This window comes from Hypanus sabinus, chromosome 20, assembly GCF_030144855.1.
Source record: "Hypanus sabinus isolate sHypSab1 chromosome 20, sHypSab1.hap1, whole genome shotgun sequence".
Lineage (NCBI taxonomy): Eukaryota > Metazoa > Chordata > Chondrichthyes > Myliobatiformes > Dasyatidae > Hypanus > Hypanus sabinus.
In genome coordinates, this window is record NC_082725.1 from 66,886,371 (window position 1) to 66,902,402 (window position 16,032).

Genomic DNA, 16,032 nt, shown 5'->3' on the forward strand with positions numbered 1-16,032 from the left:
CAGGATATGTGAGTATTTGGATAGACAGGGACTGATTGGGGATAGTCAGCATGGCTTTGTATGTGACAGATTGTATCTAACCAATCTTAGAGCTAACAGGAGATTTGATGAAGGCAAGGCAGTGTATGTTGCTTACATGGACTTCAACAAGGGTTTGACAAGGTCCCACACACTCATTAGTCAGGAAGGTTCAATCCCATGGTGTTCAAGATGAGGTAGAAATTGGACTAAACATTAGCTTTGTGGGAGAAGTCAGAGAGTGCCAGTAGATGGTTGCCTCTCTGACTGGAGGCCTATGACCATTGGAGTGCCTCGGGATTGGTGTAGAGTCTGCTGCTGTGTGCCATCTATATCAACAATCTGGAAGATAATATGTTAAACTGGGTCAGCAGATTTGCAGATGACGCTGAGATTGGAGTGTAATGGACAGCAAGGACGCTATGCGGCAGGATAGGTTAGGACTTTATTCCTTGTAATGTAGGAGATTTGATAGGGATATACAAAATTATGAGGGGTATAGATGGGGTAAATATAAGCAGGCATTTTCTGCTGAGATTGGGTGGGACTACAGCTAGAGATCATGGATTAAGAGTGAAAGATGAAAAGTTTAAGGGGAACATGAGGGGGAACTTCTTCAATCAGAGGGTGGTGAGAGTGTGGCACGAGCTGCCAGTGCAAGTAGTGCATGCGAGCTCGATTTCAACATTTAAGAAAAGTTTGGATGTCAGCATTGTCATTATGAGCGATCATTTGTAGTCGAGCATGATTCTTCTCTTGGTGGTTGATCTGGTCACTTTCGGGTCTTGAGATGACTGAAGAGGTCGATCCGTGATCCAGAAGACCTATTGCAGTATTGGCAGATGCAGATCACTGAGGTGGTAGTGGATGTAGCTGGTTGGGCCTTTTCCAGTGTCTCCTTCTGTTGAAGCCACTTAGTCTCCGCAGCACAGTTGAGGTATTCTTCGAGTGTGCAGTCCCCTCATAGTCCTTCTCCAGTTTTTCCTAACCTCTACTAAGCATGGACCTGGACCTGCTGCAATTTGCCTATCGCCACAATAGGTCTGCAGCAGATATAATCTCATTGGCTCTCCATTTGGCCTTGGATCACCTGGACAATAGCAATTTCCACTGAGTGGCCTAACAGGTACACCATCAGGGCTTGGCGCCTTGAAGAGTTCACCTCTCTCAAAAAACATTCTGATGTCAGCCTCCAAGACAGACCACAGGATCACCAGATGCTGCTGGGTGTCACATAGATGTAGTTCTATTCTCCCTTACAACGCATGCATAAAAGGTTCTGAGCTCATATGGGAGTGAACATCTTAGCTATTCATAATGTTAGACTTCACCTTGTAAGAAGTTATTTATTTATTGATTTGGAGATACAAATAAGCACAGAATATGCTATTCTGGCCCTTTGAGCCATGATGCTAGGGTAGTTCAATCCCAGCATCCTCTGTAAGGCTATTGTATGTCCTCCTTGAGGAATAAGTGAGTTTCTCCAGGTGCTCTCATTTCCTTCCACTGTCCAAAAAGGTGAATTGGTCATTGTGATCAGGCTAATCAGGCCTCTCTAAATCCTGCAGGGTAACCTGCAAGAAGTGTTTTTTTCCGTGCACATTTTGCCCTTGGTTACAGAGTTTGTGGGTCTGAGAGGTGCTGCTATGAGAAGCTTGTTCTGTAATTGGTCCACACTGCAGTCACTCTGGAAGGAATCAATATCCAGAGGCCGGATAGATCCCAGTCAAGCAGCTGATATGTCTTGGATGTTGTGGAGCTTCCTGCAAGTTTCTGGAGCTGCACTCATTCCACCAAATGGAAAGTGCTCCACCTCATCTTATAAATGGTGCAAAGGTTTGCAAAGTGACATATTTATTTATTTATTTGTTTATTAAAGACACAGCATGGTAAAAAGCCCGTCCAGATTAACAAGACTGTACCATCCTATTATGCCCGTGTGAACTATTACCATAATAACATGGAATATGGGAGAAAATGGGAACACTCAGGGAAAACACACTTGGTCATGGGGAGAATGTACAAACTCCTTTTGGAGAGTGGGGGAACTGGCACTGCAATGGTATTACACTACCGGGTGATAACTTGCTGCAGGATACTCGGGCCCTATTGTCATGTTGTTTACATAAATGGTCCGGTTGAGTTTCTGATCAATAGTGACATCCAGTTTGCTAATAGTGCAGAATTTGGAAATAAGATGGTGAGGTGAATCTATCTTGTCACATCAGCACATGCTTGGATGTTGTCCAGAGGCAAAGGAGGGTAAGGTGACAGTGGGTAAAAGATCCAGCCGTGAACTGCTGAGGAGTTGCACAAGGAACTAAAGGAGATGTGTGATTAGGCAGAGTTCAGGCAAATAGAGTATAATGTGGGCAAAAATTATAGTATCAAATGTGGCAGAATTACAGAGCTCTGGAATGCTGAGAATGGGAAGTCCAAGTGACAAATGTGCACATACAGCAGTTAATTGGGAAAGCTCACAGAATGTTATTGTATATTGATTGGGAAATGAATACATTGGTGAGTCCATACTTGGAGAAGTGTGGACAATGTTTGTCTCCTCACTTGGAAGGACGTGAATGTTTGAAATATTGTGGATTATTGGTGGGGAATATGTGAATGTGTTGGAGCAGTTCAGAGAAGGTTTGTGAGACTGAAAGCAGAATAGATGCACTGGACTTGTACCATCACCTGATGGAGTTTGGAAGAATGAGAAATAACTCATAAGATCTGAGGAGGAATTGTAGGGATGGAGTGGATTGTAGAGCTTATTCTCTCATGGGAGAACTCAGAACTAGAGGTATAGAACTAACCAGAAGAACTCACCATTTTGGACAATGATGAAGAAAAGATTTTCTCACTCAGGGGAATAAGTGTTTGAACATTAGAAGCAGAACCATTTTGTCAGTAGGTGAGGACGTGCAAAGTGTTTTAGGGTGGAGAAGCAGCTCGCGGGGGATCTTATTGAAGAGTGGATCATGTCTAGGGTTGGATGGGCCACTGCTCCTGATGCATGTTCCTGCACATTATCATGCTAGCGGTTTAAAACTAAATCACTGTGATCACAAGCTCACAAGAATCCTCTGCTATTGCATCTCCGCTATTTCCAGGATTTATCAGATCATCTCTTCCTATCAGAACAATAGATTTTCTTTCTTTCTTTTCGTACTTTGGTCACTGATGACCACATCTACAGTGTAGATTTGGATAAGTGCCAGTGATAATATTGGATGCAGAAGGCTTTGCCAAGGACTTTGTTCAAACCTCTAGGAAGAGCCCACCAGTCAGGAAATCCTCAAGACATTGGCATTGGTAGAGTGAAAGAATTCATTGAATACACTCCTTCACTTTATTAAAGCAGTTCATTCTAACTGCTTTTCAACCCTCTGGCAGGTTGACATCTCGGATGGTTTAAGTTGTCGCATGTGCAGTTTCTTATCTCTCTCACCTGTGTCAATGGCAGGAGGTACATGGGAGTATCATCACCTTCAGGTTGCCCACCATTCCTAACTGGGAAATGCATCACTGTTCCTTCATCACTACTGGATTTAATTCCTAGAGCTTCCTTTACCATAAGGACTACAGAGGATCACACCCTCCTTCTATTTGCTGTCTCCAACACTCAGTAAAACATAGCACAGAAAGAAAGAAATCACAAAGAAAAAAGATCTCAGTGTAAATCCTCCATGGATGCTGCCTGACTACTGAGTTCCCTCAGCACTTTGAGTGGGTGCTCACGATTTCCAGCATCTGCAGAATCTCTTGTGATTTTTATTCCTGTTCCACTCCCCCTTGTCTCCAGCTTCTTTCAGAACATCTCAAAACACTTTATAGTCAATGAAATTTGCTTCAAACTGTGAATGCTTCTAAAATGCAGGGAAAACTGCAGCTAGCCGTCACCTAACAAGCTCTCGGGTGTGACAAAACACAGATACTTTTGTTGTAGTTGAGTGCCTGGGATACACGAAGAACTGACTATCTGGAGGCTGGAGCTTCTCAGAGCAGGCAACACAGCACAAATGAATGTGTTCACAATGAACTGAGCGGGGATGGAAGCAATCTGTTTTACTGTTGTTTGTGGTGTCTTAATGTGCACTTCATTAGTGACTTCAGAAACACCATAAAAACATAATGCCAGCAAGCACAGGAGCAGAATTATTCAGCCATCAAGTCTGCTCCACCATTCAAACATAGCTTATTTTTCTACTCAACCTTGTTCTCCTGCCTGGCAAAGAATTCCACAGCTTCACCACCCTCTAGCTAAAGAAATTCCTCTTCATCTCAGTTCTAAAGGGGTGTCTTTCTACTTTGAGGGTGTGACTCTCACACTATTGAAAACATCCTCTGCACTCTATCTAAAACTTTAAATATTCAGTAGGATTCACTGAGATCCCATCCTCCCATTCTTTTAAAGCCCTGTGAGTATAAGCCTAGTCATCAAGTGCTCCTCATTCTTGGGATCATCCTCATAAACCTCTTCCGACTCTCTTCAATGTAGCACATCCTTTCATAGGTATGGGCCTGAAAATGCTTACAGTCTCATCAAGTCTCAGCATCCGATCCTTGTTTTTATATTCTAGTCTTCTCAAAATTGACCCTAACATTGTTTACTAACTTTCCTTACTACCGACGCAACCAGCAAGTTAACCAGCAGTAGGGCTCCCAAGTCCTTTTGCACCTCTGATTTCTGAATTCACTCCCTATTTAGAAAATATTGTTTGCCTTTATTCCTTCTACCAAAGTGCATGGCCATACACTTCTCTACACTGTGTTCCATCTGACATTTCTTTGTCCATTCTCCTAATTTATCCAAGTCCTTCTGCATATTCCCTGCTTTCTCAACACTCCTTGCCCTTCCACCTATCTTTGTACCATCCACAAACTTGGCCAGAAAGCCATTAATTCCATCATCTATATTATTAACATATAATGTGAAAAATGGTGGAACACAGTAGAATGTTTGGAAAGCTTTTCGCAGGTCACAGGTTGTGTAAAGTCCTGCCAAGGTACAAGTCTGTTTGCTAATTGATTCTGGCACATCTATTGACATATCTGGATGTTGTTTTTAAATCTACAGAGAGGTTTGAAATTAAACTGAGGAAGGAAGATGATGCTTTGGTGAAATTTAAACAGCTGTTGGAAGACAGCAATGGCTTGTTCTGCATCTGCAAGTTTCCTGTTGCATCTGACTGTGCCTCTGAGCTGCAACTCAATCCGGGTGACCACCTCAATATCTCTTTCCACTTCCAGTGTAACGTGGCAAAGGACATTGCTGTGGAAGCTACCAGGAACATATGTAAGTACTCCTACCACCGTTGATGTAGAGCATGCTGCGTAGTTTGGAGTACTGTTCCCTTTGCTTTATCATTAGAGCCAGAGTAGGTTTGACATGACTGCAGCTTTAGTGAAATGCCAGGGTGGATCTCTCTAACTAGCTCCCCGTTGTACGCAGAGGTACAGATGCAAGCCAAAAATCTGCAGATGCTGGCAATCTGAAGCAAAGCCTGGGAAAGCTCAGCTGGTCAGGCAGCATCTGTGAAGGCAGGCCTGCCAACAAGATAGGGGAGTTTCACAGAGTCTTTTACAGATGCCAACAGCATCTTTCCTATACATGTAGAGCAGAGAGGTAACTGTTCCAGCTTTTTGAAGGAGCTGACTGATTAGTCATAAATCTCGATTCTTCCCATGAAGCCCTGAATTACCACTCCTTATGAAGTGCACTTTAGTTCATCTGCTTGGAGTGCCTTTTCGGGTAATGGGCTCTGGGGACCAGCAATGTGTCTTATCACACAGTAAGTTCTTAATTTCCGATTCCCTCCACTTGACTTTGCTCAGTAATGCCCTAACAGCAGAGTTTAGACAACTGCCTGTTGCTAGGCTCTGTACTCTCTGGAGTTAGTATCATCACTCACAACTGAGGGCTTGTTGGCCAGGCCAGCACTTTGTACTCATCCCCAACTGACAGATGACCTCTTCAATTATATCAGAGGGCATCCAAGAGCCAGTCATATTCTTGTGGTCAGCAATCAGTTACTTACCAGGTCTAGGCAGCAGATCCCTGTCCCAAGTACATCAATGAACCAGGCAAGTTTGTGCAACCACCCTATGACCACAAGACCATCACTGAGGTTATTCTTCTGAGGTGCCACAGTTGATGTTGCTGGAAGCTTCTGGGTCTTAGAATGAATATGCTGTGTTTGAAGAGGTGGTCACTGCTGTTGCACTAATGAATACTCAGTTTTGGATAGACATGGGTGCTTTCTGGTCCATCCCAAGGTTAATGGCTGACTGGAGAATGTTGCATTTGGTGCCGGGGTTCTTTCTCATCAGATCACTCCTTGTGACATTGGTGGGGTGAAATTGTACCAGTTCCTTCCAAAATTCCTGTAGCAGTCAACATTACCCTCTCTTTGCCCTTGTTTTCTCATGTGAAGCCTGTAAAGACCAGGACAAGTGCTCAGTGAAGAATGTGGATCTCGTCCTGCCGTCTGAAATTACCTCCTTGCCAGTACTTCAACAAACATTCAAGTGGGTCCTTGAAGCTCCACCTGAGATGACGATAGAGTTAGCTGCCAAAAGGCTAAAGCTCCAACAACTTCTTCCAGGCCAAAGCTGTGATGGCAACTTGACTTACAACATGAGTACGTTCTGTGAGAATGGGGCCAGGTCCACAGTGGGTCTCTTCTGTCCTGGCGGAGCAATGGAACTGATTCAGACCACTGACAGTGTGTCATTGGAACTTCTGACATCGGATGGGTGGGGCTCCAGCGATGTAGACATCAGCCTGTCCTTCATTCCACGTGTCACAGGTAATATGCTAAGCTTGTGGTAAAAGGATGGTTGACTTTTGATTAATAGTAAAAAAAATAGAGACTGAACTACAGCTTCAAGGAATTCAGTGTGGGTCAAAGATGTTATTCAATAGTAATTATACTTTAAACAATAGATGTCAGTTAACCCAAATTTTATCACTTGTTCAGTGCCAAATTAAAGGATATCATCCTATATGCCTGCCATTGTACGTTGGGTCGGCTAGCAGCTGTATCTGCGTTCCATTATATAACTATGTCTGGAATTGTGCTGTGGTAGCACCAAGCACTCTCAGCCTGCCCATAGTGATGTATAACACCACGGGCTTCTATCCTTACCCAGCAAGCTTATGGAAATTTCTGTTTAATTCCCATGCCATTATCCTGTGAATATTCCTGGTTAGCGTCCAGCTCTCAGCCATCTGTCACTGGGACTTAATACTTGAAAACTATGTTCCAGGTATAGGGATGGTCCCAATCAAACCTGTAGATGTACTTGCCCAAATCTAGATTGCCTTCATTCTTCCAATATTAACTGATAGCAGTATTATTAACAACATTTAAAAGACGCCTCAACAGATACATGGATAGGAAGGACTTGGAGGAGTATCGATCAAACGCTGCCAAATTGGATTAGTTTGGGATTTGGGCATCCTGATCTGCCTGGATCTCTTTGGACCAAAGTGTTTGTTTCCATGTTGTGTGACTTGAAGGGCTTGCTACATTGTTGGTTGAGATATTGAACCAAAGTGGTGCCTGTTCATTCAACTGAAATTTTGAAGGGGATAGGAAAAGTTCTCCCTATCACCCTACCGCAGCTTTTACCCTTTAGTCAAGCCACAAAACAGTGAGCCTGGACATTATTATATGACTGTGTGTGGCAGCGTGATGAACATAAATTGCTTGTGGCGTATGTCTCTTTCTGGCACATCCACTCTTTTCCAGCCAGTATCCAGATAAACCTCTTCTGTATCTTTACTTAAGCCTCCACATCCTTCCTATAATAAGGTGACCAGAACTGAATGCAATGCTGCAGATGCAGCCTGACTAAAATTTTATAAAGTTGCAACAAAATCTCCTTACTCTTGGACTCAGTTCCTCAACTAATAAAGGCAATTATTTCACATGATTTTTTGACCACTATCAATTTGCATAGCCATTTTCAGGGAGCTATGGACTTGGACCCCAAGATCCATCAGTAAATCAACACTGTTAAGAACTCTATCATTATCTATATACATTCCCCTTTACACTTGATCTCTACAAGTGCAACATCCACACTTACCCAGATTAAACTGCCATTTGTCTGCCTATATCTGAAACTGACTTATATCATGCTGTGTTTTTGGAATCTTTACACTCTCCACAACACCACCAATCTTTGTATCATCTGGGAATTTACTTGGCCATCTATACAAATTTCACCCAAGGCATTTATATGCAGATCCCTGCAGAACGCTACTAGTCACAGACCTCCAGCCCATTAACAACTGCCAAGCCTGTTCTGACACCAAGTCACCATGTACTCCATGCAGTACATCCTATATCCTCTAATCAGTTGCCAATGAATATCTGAAAATTTCACTCAACTGTGTCCAGTTTCCTCCCTTGCATCTTTATGCAGTCTGGGATATATCTCACTGGGCTCTGGGGATGTAGCCTCCTTGATATGCACATGGAATATAAAATACAGTAGAGCACAGAAACAGACCTCTCGGCCACCATGTCTGCGCTGACCATGATACCAAATTAAACCAATGCCATCAATGTTCATACAAAGTTCACAGCCCCTTCCCCCATTCCTTGCATGTTCAGGTGCCTAAATTAAAACCTCTTAAACACTGCGATCGTATCTGCCCTAATCACCCAATCTGGCAGTACGTTTCCAGCACCAACATTAGGGTGAATAAACATCTTTGTCAGCATTGGCACCAGGGTCTTTTCTTATGTTGTACAATTCTATGACTTTATTTGCCCCCCAAAATGCAACATCTCACACTTACCTAGATTAAACTCGATCTGCTCTTTCTCCTCCCACGTTTCCAGCTGGTCTGAATCCTTTGACAACTTCCTCACTATCCAAAGTTCCATCAATTTTGATCTGCCTAATAGCTCCTCCCTCTAAAGACTGTAGAATATCACCTGGTCCCTTTCTGAAATCTCCACCAGCAGCATACTTCTCCTTTCTGAATATAGAAGTCCCTATTTCAGACCTTGCCCAATTCTTGTGCCTCCAGACAGTGAATCTAACTTGGGTCACAAATGAGCCCAACTCTTTCCCTTCTATTCTTAATATACGAGGGGTGATTGATAAGTTTGTGGCCTAAGGTCGAAGGAGTCAACTTTAGAAAATCTGGAACATTTGAGGCCAAACTTCAGTTAGAAGACAACATCTCATATACCATCTGGGTAGTCTCCAGCCCCTTGGTATGAACATCGAATTCTCCAACTTCCGGTAGTTCCCTCCCTCTCCCTTCCCCCATCCCACCTTCACTCTGTCTCCTCTTCTAGCTGCCTATCACTTCTCATGACTCTGCCTTCTTCTACTACCCATAGCACTTTCCCCTTAGATTCCTTCTTCACCTCTCCTGCCTATCCCCTCCCTGCTTCCCCTCCCCCACCCTCACCCCTTGATCTTTCCTCTGATTGGTTTTCCACCCTCCCCCCACCTTCTTTATAGGGCACCTGCCCCCTCCTTCTTTAGTCCTGATGAAGGGTCTCGATCCGACACGGTGACTGCTTCTTTCAACGGATGCTGCCTGACCTCCTGAGTTCATCCAGCAATTTTGTACGTCTTGATTTGACCACAGCATCTGCAGAGTACATTGTGTTTAGCTGTAAAACTCATCTCCTTCTACCCCAGGCCATGAACTTATCAATCACCCCTGCTGTGGTCTCTTTCTGGAGGTCCACAGATCCGTATGCTCCGTATGCTCCTTGACTGCTGGATTAAGTGTGTAAATGTAGGAGGGGACTATGTTGATAAATAAATATGCCAGGTTTTCTAAAGTTTACTCCTTCTACCCTAGGCCACAAACTTATCAATCACCCCTCGTATTTATGAAATACATTGGGATTTTCATTAGTCTATCTCCATGTGATATTTTACCACTCTCCTAACTAATTTTTGAAGCAACAAATACAAAATGCTACAAGAGCTCTGCAGGTCAGGCAGCTTCAATGGAAATGAATTGGGACTGAGAAGGAAGTGGAAAACCAGAATAAGGCGGGTGGTAGGTGAAGCCAAATGGATCGAGGAAGGGTTGCAGTGAGAAGCTGGGAGGTGATAGACGGAAAAGGTAAAGGGCTGAAAAGGTAGAAATCTGATAAGAGGGGAGAGTAGATCATGGGAGAAAGGCAAGGAGGAAAGGCACCAGGAAGGAGGTGACAGGTAGGTGAGGAGAAGAGAAGAGTTAAAAGGGGAGCCAGTTTTGGAATGGAAGGAGGGAAGGGTTAGGGGGAAAAATTACCAGAAGTTAGAGTAATCGATGTTCATGCCATCAAGTTGGAGGTGCCCAAGACAGAATATGAGGTTGCTCCCCCAAAATGAGAGCGGTCTCATCAAATCAATGGATGTAGGAATGAAAATAGGGATGGGATTAAAATGGTTGGCCACCAGGAAATCCTGTCAATGTAAAGGGGGCTGCAACAGTGCACTGGATAGAGTAAACGATCCCAACAGATTCCCAATGAAGTGTTGACTCACCTGGAATGACTGTTTGGGGTCCGAATGAGTTGTCATATGAGGAATGTTTGATGTCTCTGGGTCTGTAGTCACTGGAATTGAGAAGGATGAGGGGGATTCTCATTAAAAGCTTTCAAATGTTGAAAGGCCGAGACAGAGTAGATGTGGAAAGGGCATTTCCCACAGTAGGAGAGTCTAGGACAAGAGGGCACAGCTTCAGTATAGAGGGGTGTCCATTTAAAACATTGATGCGGAGAAATTTCTATAGCCAGAGTGTGGTGAATTTGTGGATTTGTTACCACAGGCAGCTGTTGGGTATATTTAAAGCAGAGATTGACAGGTTCTTGATTGGACATGGTTTCAAAGCTTACAAGGAGAAGGCTGGGGAGCGGGGCTGAGGAGGAGAGAAAAGGATCAGCCGTGATTGAATGGTGGAGCAGACTCGATGGGCCAAATGGCCTAATATTGCCCTATGTCTTATGGTCTAGGTGAGGGAAGAGATGTAGCACTTTTTCTGCTTGCAGGTAAGCTATTGTCTCCCACGCCATCTCCCATCCACTGTCATCAACCTCATAGTTCCCTTTCTCCACACTGGTTGTTTTTAACCACCTACCCAGGATCAACAGCCCAAAGTTTCTGCCACTTCTGCTCCACTGACCAGTGTCTGCAAACCTCAACCATTCTATCCTGTTTAGTTTATTCCATCAGCAACACTTCACATGCTCTCCATGTCCTCAATGGCTTTCAATTCCCTGGCCCTGATAGCCTTACTTTTAAGGTAAATGTCCAGTCCCTATACACTTCTATCCCCATCAAGAAGGTCTTAAAGATCTCCGCTTCTTTTTTGGCAACAGACCCAACCAGTTTCCCTACTCCACCAGCCTTCTCCATCGGGCGGAACTAGTCCTCACACTCAGGAATATCTCTGTCGGCTCCTTCTGTGTTTTCCAAACCCACAGTGTAGCCATGGGCAACTGCCTGAGCCCCAGCTGTGCTTACCTCTTTATTGGCTACATGGAACAGTCCATCCTGCAAGCCTTCACTGGTAATGTTCCCCAACTCCTACTGTGCCACACTGATGACTGCATTGGTGCACCCATGCCGAGCTCATCAATTTCATCAACTTTGCCCCCAACTTCCACCATGCCCTTAAATTCACTTGGTCTATTTCTGACACCTCTCTCCCCTTTCTCAATCTTTCTTACAGCATCTTTGCAGACAAGCTGACTGCCGATATCTTTTATAAACTTACAAATTCCCATAGCTATCTTGATGAGGCGTGTTCCCACCCTATCTCCTGTAAAAAAAAATGTCATTCTTTTTTCTCAGTTCCTTCAGCTCTGCTGCATCTGTTCCCAGGGTGTGGCTTTCCTATCCAGAACATCAGAGAAGTCCTCCTCCTTCAAAGCATTGTTTCCGTTCCTCCACCATCGATGCTGCCTTCACCCTCATCTCCTCCATTTTCAGACATCCCATCTCACCCCATGATCCGCAGCCATCTTCAACAGTATCCTATCACCAACCACATCTCTACTTCCTCCCCACCACCCCAGTATCCACTTTCCACATTGATTAGTCCTTCCACCATTCATTTATCCAATTGTCGCTCACCACTCATCTCCCTCCCTACAAGCAATAGAAGTGCCGATTCATCTCCATTCGGTGCCTGAAACACAGTCCTTCCAGGCAAGGCAATACTTCACCAGCAAATTTGTTGGGGTCTACTACTGTATGTGGTGCTCCCAATGTTTCCTCCTCTTCACTGGTAAGACCTGATGTAGATAGGGGGGGCCATTTTATTGAACACTTTCAAAAGCAGGATTTCCCAATGGCCATTCATTTTAATTCCAATCCCCCTTCCCGTTCTGACACTCTGGTCCACGGTCTCCTCTACTGCCAAGGAAAGGCCACTCTCACATTGGATGAGCAACACCTCATCTCTAATCTGATGCCATGAACATCGATTTCTCTGAACTTCAGCTAATTTTCCCCCTCCCTCTCCTACTTGGACATTTGGCAGCTGGCATCCCTCATCACATTATAAAGCTAGTTTGAAGATTCCCCCACAGCATGAAAACAAGGATGCTGGTTCCATTCTGAGTCAGCTGCGATACATCCAGCTGGTACAGGTCCTTCTGCTGAAGAAGTCACAGTGGTCTGGAAATCTGATGCCCTTCGTGCTGTAGCACCCCTGGAACTATACATCTGATGAAAGATTTGGGATATTAACAGCTTGCAAACAAAAGAAGGGAGGTAAAAACAGGAGTCATTGAATCAGACAAACTGCCCCAGCATGTCCATGCCAACTATCACATACCCATCTATGTTAATTCCATTCCCCAGCACTTGTCCTGTAGCCTCCAGTGCCATGGTAATTTAAGAACTGATGTTAAATGCTGTAAGAGCTGCCTCCACCACCCTCTCAGGCAATGCTGTCCACATTCCAACTACCCAATGTGTTAAGGACTTTCTTCCTCAGATCCTCTCCTGTCTTAATAGAACAGAGAATAGTACAGCACAGTACAGGCCCTTCAGCCCACAATGTTGTGCCGACCCTTAAGCCCTGCCTCCCATATAACCCCCCCACCTTAAATTCTTCCATATACCTGTCTCGTAATCTCTTAAACTTCACTAGTGTTTCTGTCTCCACCACTGACTCAGGCAGTGCATTCCACACACCAACCACTCTCTGAGTAAAAATCCTTCCTCTAATATCCCCCTTGAACTTCCCTCCCCTTACCTTAACGCATGTCCTCTTGTATTGAGCAGTGGTGCCCTGGGGAAGAGGTGCTGGCTGTCCACTCTGTCTATTCCTCCTAATATCTTGTATACCTCTATCATCTCCTCTCATCCTCCTTCTCTCCAAAGAGTAAAGCCCTAGCTCCCTTAATCTCTGATCATAATGCATACTCTCTAAACCAGGCAGCATTCTGGTAAATCTCCTCTGTACCCTTTCCAATGCTTCCACATCCTTCCTATAGTGAGGCGACCAGAACTGGACACAGTACTCCAAGCAACACACACAAAATGCTGGTGGAACACAGCAGGCCAGGCAGCATCTATAGGAAGAAGCAATGTCGATGTTTCAGGCCGAGACCCTTCGTCAGGAACTAACTGAAAAGAAAGATAGTAAGAGATTTAAAAGTAGGAGGGGGAGGAGAAAATGCAAAATGATAGGAGAAGACCAGAGCGGGTGGGGTGAAGCTGAGAGCCAGAAAGGTGATTGGCAAAAGGGATACAGAGCTAGAAAAGGGAAAGGATCATGGGACGGGAGGCCTAGGGAGAAAGAACGGGGGAGGGGAGCACCAAAGGGAGATGGAGAACAGGCAGAGTGATGGGCAGAGAGAGAAAGAAAAAATAGGGAGGGGAAAAAAACCAAAAAAAACTAGGGAGAGGAAGGGCATTAACGGAAGTTAGAGAAGTCAGTGTTCATGCCATCTCCCAGTGGCCACACATTTTAATTCCACGTTCCATTCCCATTCTGATATGTCTATCCATGGCCTCCTCTACTGTCAAGATGAAGCCGCACTCAGGTTGGAGGAACAACACCTTATATACCGGCTGGGTAGCCTCCAACCTGATGGCATGAACATTGACTACAGAAAGTAATGCCAGAAATGACCAGTAATGCCACCCCTCCTCCCCCCCCCCCCTGCCTCTCTATCCCTTTTAAAGCACTGAAATCCAGGAACATTGAGAATCCATTCTTGTCCTGGTGCCAGCCAAGTCTCTGTAATGGTCACTACATCATAATTCCATGTGTGTATCCAAGCTCTCAGTTCATCACCTTTGTTCCTGATGCTTCTTGCATTGAAGTACACACACTTTAGCCCTTCTACCTTACTACCTTTACACCCTTTATTCTGTTTCTCTTTCCTCAAAGCCTCTCTATATGTTAGATCTGGCTTTACTCCATGCACTATACTTGCAGTTCTCGCATGACCTTTATCCTCCTCCACCTCACTATCTGCTCTAACACTCTGGTTCCCCTCCCCCTGCAAATCTAGTTTAAACACCCCGGAGCAGCACTAGCAAACCTTCCCGCAAGGATATTAGACCTTTCCAGTTCAGGTGGAACAGGCCCCACCTTCCCTGGAACAAGGTCCAATTGTCCAGAAACATGAAGCCCTCCCTCCTGCACCAACTCCTTAGCCACGTATTTAGCTGCATTATCTTCCTATTTCTAGCCTCACTAGCACATGGCATGGGGAGCAATCCTGAGATTGCAACCCTGGAGGTCCTATCCTTCAACTTTGCACCTAACTCTCTAAACTCTCTTTACAGGACCTCCTTCTTCTTCCTATCCAGGTTATTGGTCTCTACATGGACCATGACATCTGGCTGCTCATCCTCCTTTCTGAGAATACGGAGAAGTTGATCTGAGATATCGCGGACCCTGGCACCAAGGAGGCAACAGACCATCCAAGATTCTCGATCTCTCCCACAGAACTTCTTATCTGTCCCCCTAACTATTGAATCCCCTATCACTACTGCTCTCCTCTTTTCCCTCCTTCCCTTCTGAGCTGAGGGTCCAGTCTCGGTGCCAGAGACGCAACCACTGCAACTTGTCCCTGGTAGGTCGTCCCCACCAACGGTATCCAAAACAGTATACTTATTGTTGATGGGAACAGCCACAGGGGTGCTCTGCTCTTCCCGTCTATTCCCCTTCCCTCTCCTGACAGTCACCCAACTACCTGTCTCCTGACTCCTAGGAGTGACTATCTCCCTGAAACTCCTGTCTATTTCTGCCTCTGCCTCCTGAATGGTCGGAAGTTCATCCAGCTCCAGTTCCCTAACGGTTTGTCAGGAGCTGCAGCTGGATGCACCTTTTACAGGTGTAGTCATCAGGGACAGCTGTGCTCGCCCTGACTTCCCACATACTGCAAACGGACACTCAACTGCCCTAACTGCTGCCTCCATTACCTACTCCTAAGCTAATTAGATTAATTAAAGGAGCTTACCTGTCCTTACCTCACTGGGAGCAAGCTCGTCCTCAGCCTCTGCTCACCGAAGCCTCTCGAGCCAAAGCCTTCCTACTCTGTCTCCCACTACTCCGACACCCGCTCCGTTAATCTGCTCGCTTTTAAACTCTCCCACTGTCTCAGAGGCCGACTTGCACACTTGTGCCCCGTTCAAACTGCCTTCTTACTTCTCACCTTAAAATTCACAATTTTCCACTCAGTCTTGGAGAGAGAGTCCCTCTGAGGTTTCCTTTCCTCCCTCTCGTTATCCGTTCCTTCTGGAAATGCCTTTCCATAGCCTTTCCATAGTGGAAGGTTCAGCCTCGCAGAGACACTGTGGTACCTATACAGACGCTCATCCGAGCTCCGCGCCTTGCATTCAAACCGGTCAAACCGAAGGTTCTCCTACAGATGTGGCTATGACTATTTCTGAATGACCATGTACTGCAGGCTATAAAGCACGTGACTGAGCTCAATGCAACACTTCTCATGTATTCCAATCTGCTTCTAGGTTTCACTGTAATGTAACTCTCAATGTATACACAACTCATTGTCCCCT

The 16,032-nt window shown here is 45.0% G+C and overlaps 1 protein-coding gene across 4 annotated transcripts in view; it reads left to right on the forward strand.

Moving 5' to 3' along the window:
- Positions 1-16,032, forward strand: part of cdcp1b (CUB domain containing protein 1b) — a 101,762-nt gene that overhangs the window by 53,667 nt on the left and 32,063 nt on the right. For all 4 annotated transcript variants that reach the window (XR_009507127.1, XM_059945687.1, XM_059945688.1 and 1 more), the window contains exons 5-6: positions 5,096-5,314; positions 6,453-6,827. Coding sequence is in view for 3 of the 4 variants with exons in the window: in XM_059945687.1 (XP_059801670.1) it covers positions 5,096-5,314; positions 6,453-6,827 (594 nt within the window). In the remaining variant the exon portion in view is untranslated. The remainder of the gene's footprint in view (positions 1-5,095; positions 5,315-6,452; positions 6,828-16,032) is intronic.